At 34.3% G+C, this 18,398-nt stretch overlaps 1 protein-coding gene across 1 annotated transcript in view; it reads right to left on the bottom strand.

Moving 5' to 3' along the window:
- Window positions 1-18,398, bottom strand: part of MIPOL1 (mirror-image polydactyly 1) — a gene marked incomplete at both ends in the record, with an annotated part of 172,101 nt that overhangs the window by 106,102 nt on the left and 47,601 nt on the right. Inside the window, 3 exons of the mRNA XM_079537464.1 lie at window positions 1,869-2,039; window positions 2,299-2,332; window positions 6,609-6,738. Of these exons, the coding sequence (XP_079393590.1) occupies window positions 1,869-2,039; window positions 2,299-2,332; window positions 6,609-6,738 (335 nt within the window). The remainder of the gene's footprint in view (window positions 1-1,868; window positions 2,040-2,298; window positions 2,333-6,608; window positions 6,739-18,398) is intronic.

Below are 18,398 nucleotides of genomic sequence, written 5' to 3'. Positions count from 1 at the left end.
GTTGAAACGATAGGATCTATTTTCTAGCTTTGATAGCTACAGTCATAAAAGAATCACAGATATGGAAGCATAATACGTGAGTAATAAAGTTTTATTAACAATAATAACTAATTTTAAAAAAATTGTATTGTAAATTGCAAACACTATCTCATTATTACACCTTAATACCAAATATTGAAAATTTTTGGAAATGTGTGTTTTGCTTTATTCATTTATTTATTTTTCAGCTGTAGTACCTATGTAACATTACCTATGCTTTCTGCTGTCAGGCCTAAAGACAGCTTTGCTAGCTGTGGCAATTAACCCATTATTATATAAACTAATGATCTTTATTAAGTTCCAATTTGATTACCTGGAAGCAAGATTGTATAAATGTCTGTATATTATTCCTTGAACAGGTAGCTTAAAAATAAAATGTATATTATAACACCCTGCAATGACATTCTTCTAATATCTTTCATTAAATATTTAAAGTCCCAGTGTGTCTGAAAAGTTTACTTCGCCAAAGAAGCAAAATCTTGCAGAAGAAAAATAAAACTATCTAAAGATCCTTCTCTTGAGCTAAAAGCTTTTTTTCTTATAAGCTGCCACTTTCCAAATGCCCTTCGCAAATAAGAAATCCAATCATAATTAAAAAATACAGAGCATAAATTTTTTGGCAGAACAGTTGAGTAGCTATGCTGCTCCTCATTAATATAAAAGAAAGCACTGTGAAAAAGTGAACTTCCCACATTAACTTCATCAGCATCTTTTGTAGTGCACATAGGATACAGACAAAAAATATGTTAGGAACCGAGAAGATGAGTCATTCAAGACTGCAGGAGGACAGAATGCAAAAAAAATGAGTGCAAACAAACGAACAAACAAAAACAAAACATGAGAATTACAGAGTGAGTGGAAGAGTATTCTTTTACAGAAAAACATGTCAATACAAAATAAATTCAATCATCATAATACTAGTCAAGATCACAGATTTGACTTTAATTCTGTTAGAATTAAATAATTATTTAGGTATAAGCTCACATTCAGTGGACATTGAAATTTTCAATATTGGAACAAGACATAGATGAAATTTCTTGCCTTGCATGAAAGCGTAAGGATGTTCATCCAGTCTAAAATTCTGTGAGATGTAGCCCCCTGCTTAGTATTCTTTCTACAGACTACTCCTATTGAGTTTAATATAGGTTAAAAAAAAAACAACAGGAAAGAAAGCTGTGGAAAAAAACCCCAAACATAACAACTCTTCTATGTGATAGGAAAAATAAGGAGATACTCTCCAGGGTAAAGAGAATGAAGATAATATTCTTCTTTGAAGATAGGAAAGCAAAGAGAATGATTGATCTGAGCAGAAGAGAATATAACAGATTGTTTTAAGCTACACAGCAGAAGTGTTAAACATCGAGAGTCAAGGACCACATGCCAATTTTCAGCTTCTGAATGTAAAGCAATAAAGAGTCACATGCAGCAGTCTTATCTTCTTTCAGTGTATGTTTCTGTCACTCTTTACAAATCCTTGAGTCCCAATCACAAACTGTTTTATACAGCTACAGAATACTGGAAAATTAAGATCTTAACACCTTTTAAATTACTCAGTATAATGAATACTATATTTATTTGTTTTTAAAGGGTCAGCTAGTGACCAGGTAGGAAGAATAGACAATCCCTCCTGTGAAATAGATCGGTGTCATTTCAATAACCACTACTGCCTTGAAGAAACTGTTGCTTGTTAATCAGCCATTTACTATAAGGACTGTTAGTGAGATTTTCAACAGAAGAAAGTTAACAAAGTAAATTCCCCAAAATTAAAAAAATAAAAATAAAAATTTTAAAAATTGGTATTGAGTGATTACATTCTTGTAGAGACTTACTTGAGACAAAGCAGCATCCCGTTGTTCTATCACTGTGTTCATTTCCTCAGCTATTATTTTCTTTTTACGTTCTTTGGTCCTGTGTATTCGATTCAGAATTATAGCTCCATTCTTGAGTATATCTATCCCTGTGTCTGCATTGTTTATTCTGTTCAGTAATTCCTGTAATGTCTACCAACAGCATTATATGTTAGTCAGACATGAAGTTTTAATATATTTTATTTAATATAGGGTTTTAATTAATAGGCACATGTGAATTGTAAATTGACTGAGTGAAGTTATTGAATTTTCATATTGCAGCAAAGATGTACATTATTAGTGTGTCAATTCTTCTTTTTCCCACATCTTAGTTCTTGAAACCCACTCAATTGAACTTAAGCCTCTAAGATATAAGACTGACATCAAGAAATCTCCTCAGAGAATGGCTTACCATGTCATTTTCTTCAGGGTTAATATTTTCTAGCCTAGAAAAAAGGGACACAGAAAGCCTGATCAGTAGCATTTCCTTAGTGCAGCAAAATGAGTTCGCTTTTTAAATCTTTAGAACCTCAAGTAATTTCATTCTACTAGTCTTTAGAGTCAACCATGACACTGAACATATTAAAGTGCCACCTGCTCGACTCCATCTTTCAATAATGCTCCATATCTTCAGCACTGACTTCAGACTGTTAAGTTATTAATGTTTACTGCTATATATGACTACAAGGATCAATTGTTCATATGTGCTTAGATGAAGAAAGTTCCCCAGTGATAGAAATGACTGATGCTCTTATTTTATGTATTTCTGGACTTACAACTTTTACCCAACACTGTACTTTTGTTGTTTTTAGGACACCATAAATGTAACAGGACAAGGTTTGTAAAGATTGTTTGTTTTGTGGTTTGTTTTTCTTTTTCATTTTTATGCAATTATTTTCCCATCTCTCTTCCAAAAGGAGGAACTGAACTAGTTGAAGTTTCCTTGAAAATGTTTTGCTTTTGTATCTTGCACAAAATAGCAAGTTAGGACAACCCCCTGCAAAGTCCTTATTTAAGCACATAAGCTGCTTTTGCTTTCCCCCATTTCATTTCATAGTATGTATTCTAATCTGTCAAATATAGAAATGATATGAGGAATTTAGTTATACGCAGTAGAACATTGTGCAAAAGCACTGAGTGACAGTGCAAAGATCTAACAAATGGGGTCTAACAACCTAAATATTTTACTTTACTTAAGCTTAATTATATGGACAACATAGTATTTACAGCATTTATATGTATTTTAAAATGGAGGAGACCTCTATTCTGGAAAAATGAGTATATTACAATTACACCACTTCATTGCTACTTATTTAATGGTCACTTTCACAAAAAAATATTTGTTACTTGTATACTATTTAAAATGATAAATAGTAGCCACTAAACATCTGCTATAAAGCAATGCACACTTTTTCAGTGCTGTGACAGATGCTGCTCTAAGGCCAAGACTTAAGCTAGCAAACATCATAGAGTACTTGATAGAACATTAGCATCTTTTACTTTAAAGAATTAGTTTTACTTATAATGCATGATAAATCAACCATATGAAACTTAACTGCTTAAATAAAAAAGAAACAGTTCAGAATGTACTATTACGTACAGTAGCTAGTATGTTTATATGGAGTTTGTTTATATGGAGTTTAAAAGCAGTAATTATTCCAACACCTACAGTCAGCATCAGAACGAAACAATGAAAAAAAAAAGTAAATGCTAATCTTTGGTGGGTTATAGATATATTCATAAAGTAACATAAATCATAAAATCAGGACTGGCTCCTTGAGTTGGCTTCTCATAGAGTTCCTACTTTTGGTTTCATTATTAATGCTGCAAGTTTCACTTCATGAGAGACTTAAAAATGGATCTTAAGCTAGTTTGTATTCAACATGACAGGAACAGTATTTGCCAAAGTAAATTGGCAGGACTGATCTGCTTCTCTAGAGGACTTCTATCCTGCTAAAAGTATGGGTTAACAAATCACCCAGCCAACCATAAGGCTGGGTAAGCAGGACACCTTAGACTGGAAAGGGGGTGGGAAAATGAACATCAGTTCCCACATAAGGGTAGCTTTTCAGCAAACTGCTGTCACAGAGGATGCATTCTTCTAAGATGACAGTATTTTTTAAAAATACTGAGCATCTAGAGCTGAGTATTTGCCTTGATGTTTCTCTTGATTTTAAACATCAATAATCAATGATTCCCTCTTCCCCCATCTCTGCACACATTACACTAATACATACCCTAGGGCTAACAGAACAGAAAGAATTTCAGTTACTACAGTTAAATAATGACAATAGAATTGCTGTAGCACATAATTTAAAGCAAGCATTAAAGCATTTGATAAGGGTTGGCAGCCTGTTCAGTATTGCCCTCTTGTAGAAATCTCTCATTGGAAGAAGTCCAAAGCAGATGGAGGGAATGACTTGTGCTCTAAAATTTGATGCTTGTGGCACAAGTAGCCTAAAAACATTACAAAAAATACTCTGTAGGCTTCACCTCTCAGACAGATAGCTGGGCATTTTAAACAACTGCATGAAGAACATATGAAGGATGGTAGTTGGGAAAAATACATTTTTGGAAATAAGCCACCCAAATTAAACAAAATAAACTAAGTTTCTTGTGGCTCATCTTATCATCACTGCTTCTACTGAAGGACTAGTGGCAAGGTGAATGCTCCCCAAAAATTTCCATTCAGCCACAGTATTAAATTATTTAGAATGAATAAGCTGAGCAAAGTAATTTCCTTGTGTGGTTAACTACAAAGCTTGTAAGAATAAGACTTATTGAAGCTATATAGTGAGGTAATATTTACTGGTAAATTAGGGGCAAAGTCTAAATCACTCCACTTTTGTGAATACTGCAGAGATCTTCTGAGCCTTAACCACTTCAATTCAACTATTTGCAGCACCACCCTGGCTTTCTCCTCTCATTGCAACATGTTGTAAGTGCAAGAAGTAAAGCATATTTTGTCACCTCAGGTAAGCATTACACAGTTAGTAAAGATGCTTAATGTAATGAAAAGCTGCCATGCTTGAGCCAGGCTGGTTGTCCAGCAAGAATCTTGGCTCCACTTGACTGCTTCCTGCTTCCAAGGTGTACAGCTGCATGAATAAGCATCCTGTAAGCTTAGTGCATGTGGACTTCTGGAGTTTGTAATCCCCAAAGGCTTCACCGAAAAAGAATGCAACCTCTTCCCCCAAAATCCAAATCAGCAACCACAACAAGCAATGTTTCTCTTTATTGAAGTATTACTCTTTTAGGAAGAAACATCACATTATTGAGAAGGTGCTGTTTCAGAGCTGACTGACAAGGGTCAAGGATGGGTTGTTGTCAGCTTGCCAACAGGTTGTGGGAATGGTTGTGGTCAGAATGGACCGAGGTAGTACTATATGTAAATTGGTGGAATAGGGCAAGGAACCTTTATGTATATTGTCTGATATAGTTAAAGTTTACAACATTCCTATCAAAACTGCAGTTTGACTTAATAGGTAAAAAAGATCAGGAAAGAGGCAAATATTAAGAAAGCTGATGCAGAGAACATGATTACTACTGGATGTTACTCAGTATACTAATTTTTCTCCCTCAGTCCTCCTATCTTGCTTGCCCTTCCTCTCTTGCATATCTTTGCCTTTCACATTTTCCTCTAGCTACTACTATTTTAATTTTGCTGTGCAGTCTTCTTTGACTTATGGAAGAAGTGATACAGAAGTGGAATTAAAAGACAGACAAGGAAAGTGGGAAGAAAAAGTAGATAAGCAATAGAAGTGTAATTACAGAGTTGCAATGCAAAGAAGGAGAATGAAAATTTGAAAGTAAAAACAAGCAAAACAGATTCCACAGGGAATTATGAGATTGAAGGTCATTTTAGCCTAGACTGAACATAAAGCAAGTACTGTGTTGGAATGATCTCAGGGAACAGACAAATATTCACGAGGATACATGTAGATAATAAGTTCATGTACATGAAGTTCCACAAACATTTATGCATATTTTCCATGAGAGGTACTAACTTTCTCTCAGTTACTCATTTTCTTATTTATGTTTTTCCATTTCTCTTGGCAAGGAAATTTCTCAACTAGTGGAGGGTTACCACTGAATGGTAACCAAGATGATTGGAGGAGGGTTACATGAAGAAGCAAGCTGTAGATTCAAGGCTACCTATATCCCAAAGTCAGAAAAAAAGCTATTTATGATCTTCTTCTCCTGACTTAATAGTTTTATTATCAATGGATTGACTATTTCTGTTAGGTTAGCATGGCATACACAAATTTCTGGAAAGTATTAAGTATACCCTTCATGTGTTAAAACTGCTTCTACAATGAAGATATGGAAGAAAACATATTTTTACCAAATCATCCACATAATTAGTAAAAGTTTTGCTGTAGGAAATATCTCCTGGGCTTAAAGGTTTGATTGATTTTCTATACATTGCAACTTCTAACTGACATTCTTGTATTTCATGTCAAAAGATCCTCGTAAAATGTCACATTACTCTTATTTATCTCTGAATAAATCAATACCAAAGCTCTTGATTATATTTTTGTATATTATAATTTTTGTAATCAAATTGTTCAACTTGCACTTAGTATCTAGAGAAAAATATGGTCTCATAAGATGGCTAAAAAATTAAGGTAAGATTTTCTGCATAACTACTGTCAAACAATTTATGACCTTTACATATCCACACAACAGCCTGTCTGCACAGGACAGGATGTAAAGACTTACTCTTTGAGTGACTCTTCTAAACGCCGGACTCGTAGAAATGCTTCATCTCTCTCTTCGTTGGCTAACCTAAGCCTTGCCATGACAGCCTTGTCACGTTCCCGTTGAGCAGAATAAACTTCTTCAACCAGAGCTGCAAAAGTAACCAGTATGTTTGGCATACAGTAACAGCTGGTAACAGTTTGGCAGGGAAATACACCATTATGTACACTTACATGGACCATTGTCAGCATCTCCATAAATCAACATTTTTCCACCAACCTCAGATTGCTCTGCTCTCTATTACTCTCCAGACAGAACAATAAATAGCTATTGACTGCTGAAAATGAAATCTTTCAAGAATTAAATTAAGCCATGGGTTTTCAAATTCACCCTTGAAACAAGGCAAGGAATTGATTTGCTTTGCATTCTCAACACTTGCTTCATGGAAAAGTAATTTTTAAATCTCCAGATCACATGAGATACAGTAGGTTTCTTCTACAGTACATAGTGTTAAGAGCAATGACCCATTGAAAGTACATCTGTCATCACAATGCTTCATATCACAATGACACACTGACATAAATACTAAAAATGTTAATATTTTCACAGCATGTCTATCTCTAGTATCACAGAAGTGGCACAGCTGGCACGTCTCCTACTCTGCCAAGCCTTTGCTTTATTGTGTAATATACTGTTATATTATCTGTTACTGCATACATGGACCTTGGAGCATTAGGTACCAATAAACTAAGATTTACTGTCTATCCCTGGGAGCAAACTAACACCTTCTAGTCATTCCTCATCCTGAGCTTATGCTTTCTTCCTGCCTCTCCCCTGTCAGTATGTCTAACATCATCCCTGGCACACTGCCAAAATCCTTACCCCCACCCTGCCTTCACTAAAATCTTTATTCATACTTTCATCATTTCCCTCTGCAATACTGCAAATCTCCTCACAGCCATCATAAAACCCCGCAGCCTGAATATCTAGGGACTTCTGGGATGCCAAAGAAAAAAGGCTGCTGTGGGTCCCAGAAAGAGGACTACATCCTCCCTAATTGTCACAGGCACCTCCTCCAGCAAAAACTGTAAGTGAGGTCTGCAGGTCCCAGAATTCTCAATGCTTCTCTTCTAGAGAGTTGAGCTTCTGTTTAGCTACAGGCTCCTGATACCTCGCTTTAGAATTTTGGCAATGTTTACTAGTCTTCTCAAAACTCTTCTGTATTAAGCCACTGCTGATGGACCTCCTTACTCCTGTCAGAACTCTCAACTCCACTATGAGCCACTGCTGAAATCATTATGTGAAGACTGCAGAGGAAGCCTTCCTCTTTATTTGGAGCTTTTATGCCTCCACTCTTACCTCAATCAAGATTAACTTCACTGCCTTTATAATTACTTTTCTGTACTCTTACTTTGCCTTTGTACATTATTGCACAAGACCTTCACAGTGGAAAATAAAACACTTTGTTGCTCTTTAATAAAAAGAAGTGTAAGAAAACAGGAGTTTTTGGTAGCAGCTGTATCAGTGGCACAAAATACTTACATGTTATCAGTACTGAGGAAAAAGAATAAAACAAATAATATAAGAAGCTCAAATAACGAGTGAAATAAAATGGGTGAGAAAAGGAACTGAAAAAGAATGCTGGGAGACAAATTAGGAAGATGATCAAGGCAACAGAGAAGTGTGTTAACAGAGAAGTAAAGAAGTGTTTTTGCATCTCAAGCAAAAAGGGAAAAGGTTTTTGTGCAGTAACAGCAGACTGGACAAAAGAGGATAAAGAAAGGTTAAATGCTACTTCTGGGGGTGCAGTCCTATCTCTCACAAAAATCCATTTAATAAAATGCATCTTCACCCCTCCAGCCCTGTACACCCCAAAAGAAATCAGCATCAGCACCCTGAATTTGGTATGTACACAAAATTTATGAAACATCGATCTAATTCTCTCCCATTTGAGTATTTTCTTCTTCCACATGAACAGTATTATTTTTTAGAAGATTTATTTGCCATTCACAACAAGACCGTCCTTGATACGGAATGACAAAACTTAGACATGAATAAAGCAGCTGTAAAACTGCATGTACACAGTTTGGTAGTCAGGAACAAATCTGTAGCACTTGCAGGAGTCCAATGCCTGCATAGATAGGTGGTTCAGCAAGAAGAACAAACTGTATGGAGCAGACTATGCATTTCAGATCGTCAGACTTCCATTTAGCTTGCTGAGACCAGTGCTAATAGGGAAACTAGTGATTCATCTCTGAGGCACATCACAGTGCAACCTCTGTGTCCTGGCTGGATCTGGAATATACAATTAGTTTTATTATCTATGATAATTATTACCTATCTGTACCTTACATTTACTATAGTTTTTCCATTAAATTATGTCATTTTATCTTCTGTTATGCCAGTGATACCGCACAGAGAATCCTTTCCACAAAGCTGCAAAACTGAAAATATTATGCAATTTTCATCATGAAAATAATTGCAACAGGAATGAGTACAAAGCTGTCTAAAATAACTGCAGATTTGGCACTTATTATGGCATTAATTATCTTTCTCTTGTTGTTCTTTCTTTTGACAGGGCGGGGGAGAGAAGGGAGGGAGGTTATTTATTTATTTATTGAGTGTACTCCTTCTATCATACCTTATTTATCTCTTATGTCAGCATGGAAAACTCTCATTTGCTGAATGCTAAAATGAATCTTGAGCACGTGAGTACGCTTAGCAGGACTATGTTTTGGCATATGTAATTCCCTCTCTGAGGAATAATAACTAGTGTTAACAAATGACTACACAGGCTTTTAAAATCTGTATTATTGCTTATTCATCTTGAAATCAAAGACATTATATATAGCAGTAGGAAGCAGCAGTATATATAGCAGTATTTTATGTATGGTGGTATGAAAACATTCAGAGATTTTTCAAGTGACGTAAGCATCCTGCTTATCTCAAATCTCACCATCCCTGATAACAACCAAGAGGCAGGTTGCCTTGAACAATGAACTCTTCTCCCACTCAAAGGTTCATCATTACAAAATACTGTCTTTAAGCTGTTGGCTATGAAATAGCGACTTAATTTGCACAAGTTGTGTTGCTGTTTTTTTAAAAGATACTTAGCATAGTCATTTTAATACCATGTAATTATACTGACATTGACCAAAGGAAATAACAAACACTAACCCTAGGTTAAAAAATTATAAGGATTAATTGGAAAATTGGGCAAAGAGCATGGGATAAAAAACATTTCTGAACATTTTCAAACAAGGATTCAGCATCACATTAGTCTTCATGACTTTGAGGAAACTGACTGCAGAATACTGCACTTTCCACATGGACACAACTCATCCAAATCATGAGCTTCACGAGATTCTTCAAATAAGCCACTGAAACACATACATTTCATCTCTGAGTTTCAGTGTAGCATTTCAAAACATTCAAAACATTTGATGAAATATTTCAGAAGCGTGTGACATGTAAAGTCACATAATTTAATGTGTATGAAAGGGACAAAAATCCCCCATAATAAAAACAGCCAAAAATATCTAGTTTACTAACCAAAATTTTCTTTCAAATGCCAGGCAAAAAGTAATTGAAAGTAAGAAGGCAGGTTCCAAAATCTCATTCAAGATATGGTATATCCAAGTAAACCACTAGCCCCATACTGGCATACTGGCTTGATGCCTGATCCAGCTACTTAGTCACCCACTGCTCTGGTTGGAACCATGAGGTTTTTCTTGGATAGCATCCAATGGCACACCAACCAACCCTATCCTGTTTATCTTGAGGCCTGACCAACAAGAAACGCAAATTCCTATAGTACTTATGTTTCAAGCACAAAAATGACATACAAAATGAAGTATGAATGGGGCAAATATTAAGCTAAAATGAATTGTGTCATTTTCAAATTCATATACATATGATAATCAAGAGTTAAAATGTTCAATTTCTATAGTGATAAATTAAGAAAAAAGATTATTTTCCAATGCTTGTAAACTATGCAAGTATGACTACTATTTAGTTGAATAAACTTTATTTGCTTTGGAATAATTTAATAACATCTTTCTCCTTGTAACTAAAATCCATGCATACTCTAAAAGAGCTCTTTATTTTAAAAGAATCATTATGCTAAACTCATCAATTCTAAAACATTTTTAGTTTTTAGTAAAGAAAACAATTGTAAACAGAGAGCTTTTGTAAGGTAGATAGCTATTACAAAGTTCACTTAGAAAATCAATATAGCATTTTAGCTGGAATTTGCTCATTAAACACCCACAGCTCTAATGCAAATTATGATGGAATGAATAAAGCAAATACATATGCTTCTTTCTTTTTATTAAATGTAAAATCTACTGTTAATTGCATCTGGTATGTCATATAAACTTTTCTCCTTAACTATTAAATGGAAGCTTTTACAAAAGTCATTAGAGATTCTCTTTCTTTGACTTGTATAAATTTCAATATTTGTTCAGTAAAGGTTCACAGCAGTTAAATTACATTAACAAATATTATTAGCTACTATGTAAGCCAACTAAGTAAAATACTTATATTGCAGGTAAAACAAATCAATGGGTGTTTACAATAATATTTGGATATGTCCATTTTTAAACAAGCTTATCAAATATCATGTAATTCTTAGTCAAATGAGAGAGACTCAAAGTAGATATTTTCTTCCCAAATACTCAAATTTGTTTAGTAAGCTAATTGTTTTCTAATATGGGCAAAAGTAAATATGAAGAAGATGAACCATACAGAGTATGAGTTTATTGAGTCAAAGAAGTGTACATATTTTCTTAGTTGAACCTGATTCTTTGGCAAACCTGTCTTCTACACTTTTTAAGCTACCTTTAAAACACAGCAGGAGTGAGAAGGCATGTTGGAAATCATTCCAGTTTAAACAGTGGTTCACATTTTCCAAACAATAAATCTCTGGGAGAAGAGAGGTAAGCTCAGTTCCCAGGAAAAGACTGTTTGCTGATTTCCTAGAGGTCATCGATATAAATAGTAAAAATTAAAACAAGATAAGAAAGAATAGGAGAAGCAAGAAACAAGAACTTATTAGGATTTAAAATATCTACAGTAGAAATTACTTGAGTACTCATATTTATATTTGTATATATTTATATATTATATGAAGCAAGAATACAGGCATGACATTACAAGAAAAAGATCAGAGCAATATCCACACCACCAACTCATAAGATACATTAAATCCTATAATAATATAACCATTGGCTTTAAAGGTAAATAAAGCTTATAGAAATGATGATATTTTTGACTTTGCAAAGTATTCGACATTAACTGATGTTATATGATAATTATTTTTGCTTTGAATTACATGAAAACAAAATAATACTACAGTTAAGACTCTGCTAAGTGCTTTTCTAACACTAGCTTTAGTGATCGGTTGCTTTTAAGAAAATACACAGTCGGCAAGTTTTTCTGTTAATAATAATATATTCGTGCAGAATAGAAAAATTCTGCAATTTAAAATTTAACATTAGTGGTCAGTGGTTGCTGAAAAATAAGCGACTTGGGATTTTCTTTAGCCTAGATTCTGGTACAACCAAGATAACTGACCTGATTACTCCCATCATTACAGAAACAAGAAATACATAAGAGAGGATATATTTTTTTTATAAAAAATGCGCAAGACATCTTAAATATTCAAGAATTTCTGGAAATAATCATAAGTAATTATGCCAAACTTTTTGCTGTATGATCCAAATTCTGTCTCAAACAGGCATATATCTATAAGATGAGAGTGAAGGTTGATTTCACAAGAAAAATGTAGCAAAAAACTGTTTTCTTTTCTACCATTTGAGGTTGTATATTATTTTAAAGAAAAAGTAGAAACACAAAACAACTTACTTGGCCAAATAATACTTAGAATTCAAGATTTCTGTAATAAGCTTCTTGTTTACCCTTCTCTGTTGTTTCCATAAAACAACTGTCAGTTGATATTTATTGTGCAGAAACTTTAAACAAAGATTTTTGTTGCCGTGCTTTCACTTTGTATTGCTGAAGAGCAGCTAGATGATGTGAAGAATTAGGGAAGTAAACTAGGGTGAAATGGAATACAATAAATACTTGCATTTTCCTTTTTATCAGCCATCCCATTTTTATCCTACATTACCTGATCTCTGTCTATCTAATCACAGAAGGACCTGGAAATATCCTTGCCATTGCTAGATGGACCAATATTATTACATTTCATTTAACCATGTAGATATATGCTTCATCTTATAAAAATACAAATGCATGCGTTTGTTATTCAGTCAATTTAGAAATCCTCTGAGACTTCTTTTTCTGCTAGGTTTAATGACTGTGCGCACAATCCTTAAATAAGAAGTCATTCTTATCATAGGCAAATAAACTGAAAAACAGATTTACTGCATTGCTATGAAAGCCTTTAAAATGTGTCACTAATTGGTCTGTGCATACATGTTGCAAAATGCAGATAATCCCTAGAAACGTTCAAAGCCTAAGGCCCTGATGCTGGTCTCATTCAGGTTAATGGCAAACTATCACGAGCTCTGGGGTGACTGTTGACTTAAAAACAGTGCTGAAATGTTCTGTTATGAAACAGACGACTTAAGTTGCTTGCTGTTGTTTTTTGAAAACCACCATTCATTTACCTTCAGTTATAACCTATAATTGACAAAATAAAAGCAAAAATAGTGATAAGATGATCACAGGAAAACTGAGTAAGAGTTTTCACTGGTCTATACCAGGAATTATAGACTACAAGTTGTTTACACCTAAATGTGACTTTATAGATAAAGCAATCTGAACAAACACTGATAGAACACACTGACTTTATTGCTTTGTGTTTGTTGTACGTATTTAGTGCACAGCATTCATTTGCTCCTACATTTCCAATGATATAAACACAGCGTTCCTAATAAAAGGCTGAAGTTGCTTAGTGGCAGTTCTGTACAGAGTTTTCTTTGTGTACTTAGATCCTAGTTCAATTAAAAAAAAAAAAATAAAGTGGGTAAAGAATAGGAGGGAGTATTATACACAGACCCCAAGGCAGTTCTTGTGAAAGGCAATCCTTAAGCCTCTGCTTCTAGTATACTAAACACAGCTGACTTCAAAACTCAAACAGTAATGCTGTTAAACTTTTCTTTTTTTTTTCCAGTTAATGATTGCTGATAAATATTTACTTCAGGGGGAAAACAATAAATATTGCAATGAAGTTTGCAAGTTATGATTTGAAAGGTTAAGTAAGAGTTTCTGTAATGTCCCAAGAAATAGAATATCATGAATAAACCCCAATTTTTTACATTCATCAAGCACGATGCAGTGGGGAATAAAGAAGGGGCCAGACTAATCACGTAATTTGCAGAACATACTGGCTAGCTTTTTACAAAAACAAACAAACAAACTTTACCTCATCAATAGCTTAATAGTTTATATTTTTAACCTATTTGCTTATTTTATATTGCCAAAGAGCTGCATGCTACTTTTTTTGATAGTTGATGATTCTGACAATTCAAAGCTAAAATTAAATTTTTTCAAATTGAGCTCTCAAAAATTAAGATACCATCACTCGCAACACTCCTACCTTGAAGTTGAATTTTTTTTTTTTTTCTCTGTTCTTTAAATAAATAGACCTCCCCACATAGAGGATTCAAATCATGCAGCTAGTTTCAAAATTCCCTTATATATCAGTAAATACTTTGAAAAAATGTAACTGCATAAGGAGGCACAAATAGAACAACAACAATAAAAGCTCAGAATCTTATAAATACATATAGAAATGAATTATGCACGAAAAACAAGTTAGGAAAGTGCATGCATTACCTACTTAAACTGTAAAATGTCATTCATATTTAGGTTTATAAACACAAGGGTTGGGGAACTATTGAGTTCTTTTGGTTAAAACCCAATATTGGCCTTATTTCGCTTTAATTGGAAGAGGATCTTGAATTCATCTTCTCCATGAGCTATCAGGAACCTGGATTTCTGTTTGTACCAAAGGTTAATAAGAAATGTGTCTGCAAAAGTCAAACAGCATTAAATACCAAAAACTGATTATTATTCTGCAGGAGTTGTTCTTCCACTCATAATCTCTCCATGCTCCAGCCTTCCACGGCTAATCTTTAATGGATGACATGCAAGAAAGAAAAATAACATCTAAAAAGGGACTCTAAATTGAGCTTTGAAGAAATGGAAAATGCTTCTGTGCTGGAAGTTATCGCCACCCTAAGTTTATTACTGGCAAGATTACTTACTTCCTCTTAGTTTATGGGATGCTATATCTAACTTGAAGATAATAGTCATTTGGATTTAAGTTCTCATTTTTACTATTAAAACTATTACTTTTGCACATTCATTCAGTAAATATTTTTCAAGTTAAATCAATAAACACTAAATAACATCCACGACCATTCCCACAGCAGGCTCAAGAATTCCAAAATACCACAAATGTTAATTCCCAGCATTTTTGTATAAACTGATTTTTTCCTGCGGAGTTGACTCTGATTAAGAATAGTATTAGATCCTGGTAACATTACTATCAGATATTGCTGAAAATGCTAGCAAACAAATAAAGAAAATAGCCCCTTGTTATAAAAAGATTTGATACAAAGTATTTCTGACCATATTTTCCTTCAGAATTATTCTTAATCCCAATACACTGGAGCATGATAGCAATATGAAAACAAATTAAGAGAGCTCTGCTGTCAACTGCAGTTTATCTTCTTGAGGTGAGGTACGGTGGATGTAGCTGCCAGAAGCTCAGGGCTTAGATAGCTTTCCAAGACTATAGACACTACCACTGTCTATGTCTGTCACACACAAGCAGCTCATTCCTCTAAAAATTTCTATATATGCCCGGTGTAATTCTTGTTAGGCAAAAATGAAGTAATCTATCCTATCAGTTCAAGTGAGATCTATTCTCTCTGCTGGCTGTTTTGTAGACTTAGTAACACCTCCATCCTTAACGTTCAGTCTGTCCTCCTCCTCCCCTTGCCCTCCCACAGAGGGCACTCATTCCCTTTTCTGTTCAACAGACAAAAGTTCTGCAGTCCAGTATTTCACTATTTCCTTTTCTGTTCCTCATGACCACCTCACAGTCGGTGTTGTGTTTTTTCTTTACATTATTCTGGCCCCAGTTCCTTTATAAAGTGCTCTTCCCTTGATTTCCGTAGCGTTGCCTCCTTCTCTTTTTTTCTAATCTTCAAGATAAGTAGGGAAACTAATTGTACCTTCTGGCAATGTCTGGTATGAGAAGAAATCTAACAGGCTAGTGAAGAATCAATTGTAATCTGTGGCAAATGTCCACCAGAAATAACACCTCTAGTGGTCAAGCATATGCAAACAGAACTGCAAATCCCCTCATGAACTGTAAACGCCAGTTTAGTAAAATCTTAAAATAAAAATCTTCTGAAAATAAGCCATTTATTGCACATGGTAAACATTCTCTTCCACCATGTCCCTCTTCTACATTTATTATTTACTTTTTTTATTCTCTCATAAGCCATCTCACAAATTTGCACTTCTCTTTACGTTTTCCTCCAAACAAAGTAAAAATCACAAAATGACAAGCTTTAGGTTATTTGCTTCTGAAGACCATTGTAGTAAAATTTTAAGATGGCCTTTGTCTTCAGCTTTTCTGTTCTTCCCAAAGGGCACATTTAGGTAAAGCCCATCAATTAGAGAGTTCCATTTAAAAATAGAATTTTAATATTCCTCAAAGTAGATAACATTTTATGGTGTACCTTTCTGACATTTTTTGCAGTATAATTTTGTGGAGTCATTTTCTTATCATAAAGTCAGTACAAAGTAATAATAAAAATGCAAACACCCATATTTACAAGCTTCACTTTACCATGTGTTATACGCTGTGGTAATTAAACATTAACTAGTAACATGAAATCACAGCAGCATGTGCTCTCCTTTCCACAAAGGACTTAAAATAAGGGAAAAATGTTTTTCCTGAAACACACTGAGTCTTTATAATGTTCTGTTTGTCCATTAGAATTCTCCCCAAGGCTTTTACGACAGACAATTATGGACCTTCACAAAGACACATACAGACCTCCATAAATTCAGTTCAGTTCACATCATTCCATATTTCAAAATGTTTATTCAAACTTCGGAAGAGTCTTAGAACAGTAAAATGGTAAGCAAAATGCTAGACATTAACAAGGCTACTGCTGCTACTTTTTTTTTTTCTTTTTCCAAACAGCCTAAGTACTAAGACTCTTAGCCTCTCTCACAGCATTTAAAGAATTTTATACTTCCTGAACCAGTAAAAGGATCAAAAAGATTATCTTTTTAAAAGACAATCCTTATTACTCATTGCAGCTCTCATTAAAATTTGGCATACTCTTTTTAACTGTAATAACTATGATAATTATTCTATCAATATACCTGCCATACTGTTTTAGGGGGAACATCATGGTTAGGACATAATTAGAAAGTTTAAACAGTAATGCGGGAGAAAACAATTTACTAACAAATATTTCAAATGTTTCCATAACAGGAAGACTAAATAGCATTTAGACAGTCATATATTCATTTCCAGGTTTTAACGAGGCTTTAACACCTATATCAAATAGAGTATTTATGTGCTACAGGTGCACAGAGGTAAAACACTGTGCAAACATCCAAGAACAAACACAAAACTTGGAATTCAACCCAAACAATTTGCATTAGCATTTGGCTGATGGATACAACTATGATGTGCAGTGCAGCCTTCTTTTGTCTTCTGAAAGTACAGAAAACAAGATCATTTAGGGTGATAGAAAAGTAAAATTCTGCCTGCATTTCACTTAAGCTTGACTTCTAATAGCCATTTCCTCCTTTCTCATCCTCTACCACAGAAAATCTAGCAATTTTCTACTTGGAGTATGCAGAGACTAATTTACTCCCAGGAGTTTCACGTTAAGCGTAAAGTCAGCCATCTGTTTTTTCAGTTTATTTTCACTGCTGTTTTCCTAGTTACTCCCTACCCCAATACTGATATTTCGGGAACAGGTATTATTACTATCAATATTATTTGAATATTTATCCTCCACAAGGACACAACTTTACATAGCTTACACTGTATTTATGAACAAATAATATGATTAATTTAGAAAAGTACTCTCATTAATTTATTTGAAACACCTAGAGGAAAACCTCAGAGAACATTTCATCTACCGAGTACAAGATACACACTGTCACCTTTCAATAACAATAAAAACACTCACCCTTCATTACTTTAGAAATTTCTGAAATCACAGAATGCAAACTGTTTCCAGTCTTGTGTGTATACCAAAGGATGATTAACAACAGATATAAGCATGTATCCACTCTTAACCATAAACTTAAAAACATTAAGGCCTCTTTCGCTGGAGACATAACATAATCAGATAAAAATTCATTAACTGCCAGAAGAACACATATTTTCAAGAAAGGTGCAGGTCTCTAGCTGAGGTGAATGTGCAACTACCTTCATACACCGGGAGAGGGGTAGTATTGCTCTGCATGAGCTAAAACAATAAGTGGTATTTGAACTGCTGGTTGAAAGGTAGAGGCACTGGTAATCATTATTTCCCCTTGTTTGTTCAGGACCTTCCAACAAAACAAACAACCTTTTTGTGATTGGATTGACATGGTGTTAACAATGCATTTAATGCCCAAATCAGTATGAATACAGGTAAAGCTCCTGCTAATACCAGTACCAGGATGTTAAAGCCACCTATTTTCTAAGCAACTCTAAACAGCCACACATGCACACACAAAAAAAAAAAAAAAAAAGAAAGAAAGAAAAAAAAAAAAGTCAAATCTTCCCTCCTTTAGCAAATAAAGCTAACACTCACT

This window comes from Tetrao urogallus (assembly GCF_951394365.1).
Source record: "Tetrao urogallus genome assembly, chromosome: 6".
NCBI lineage: Eukaryota > Metazoa > Chordata > Aves > Galliformes > Phasianidae > Tetrao > Tetrao urogallus.
This window is presented reverse-complemented; position numbering and strand designations above follow the sequence as displayed.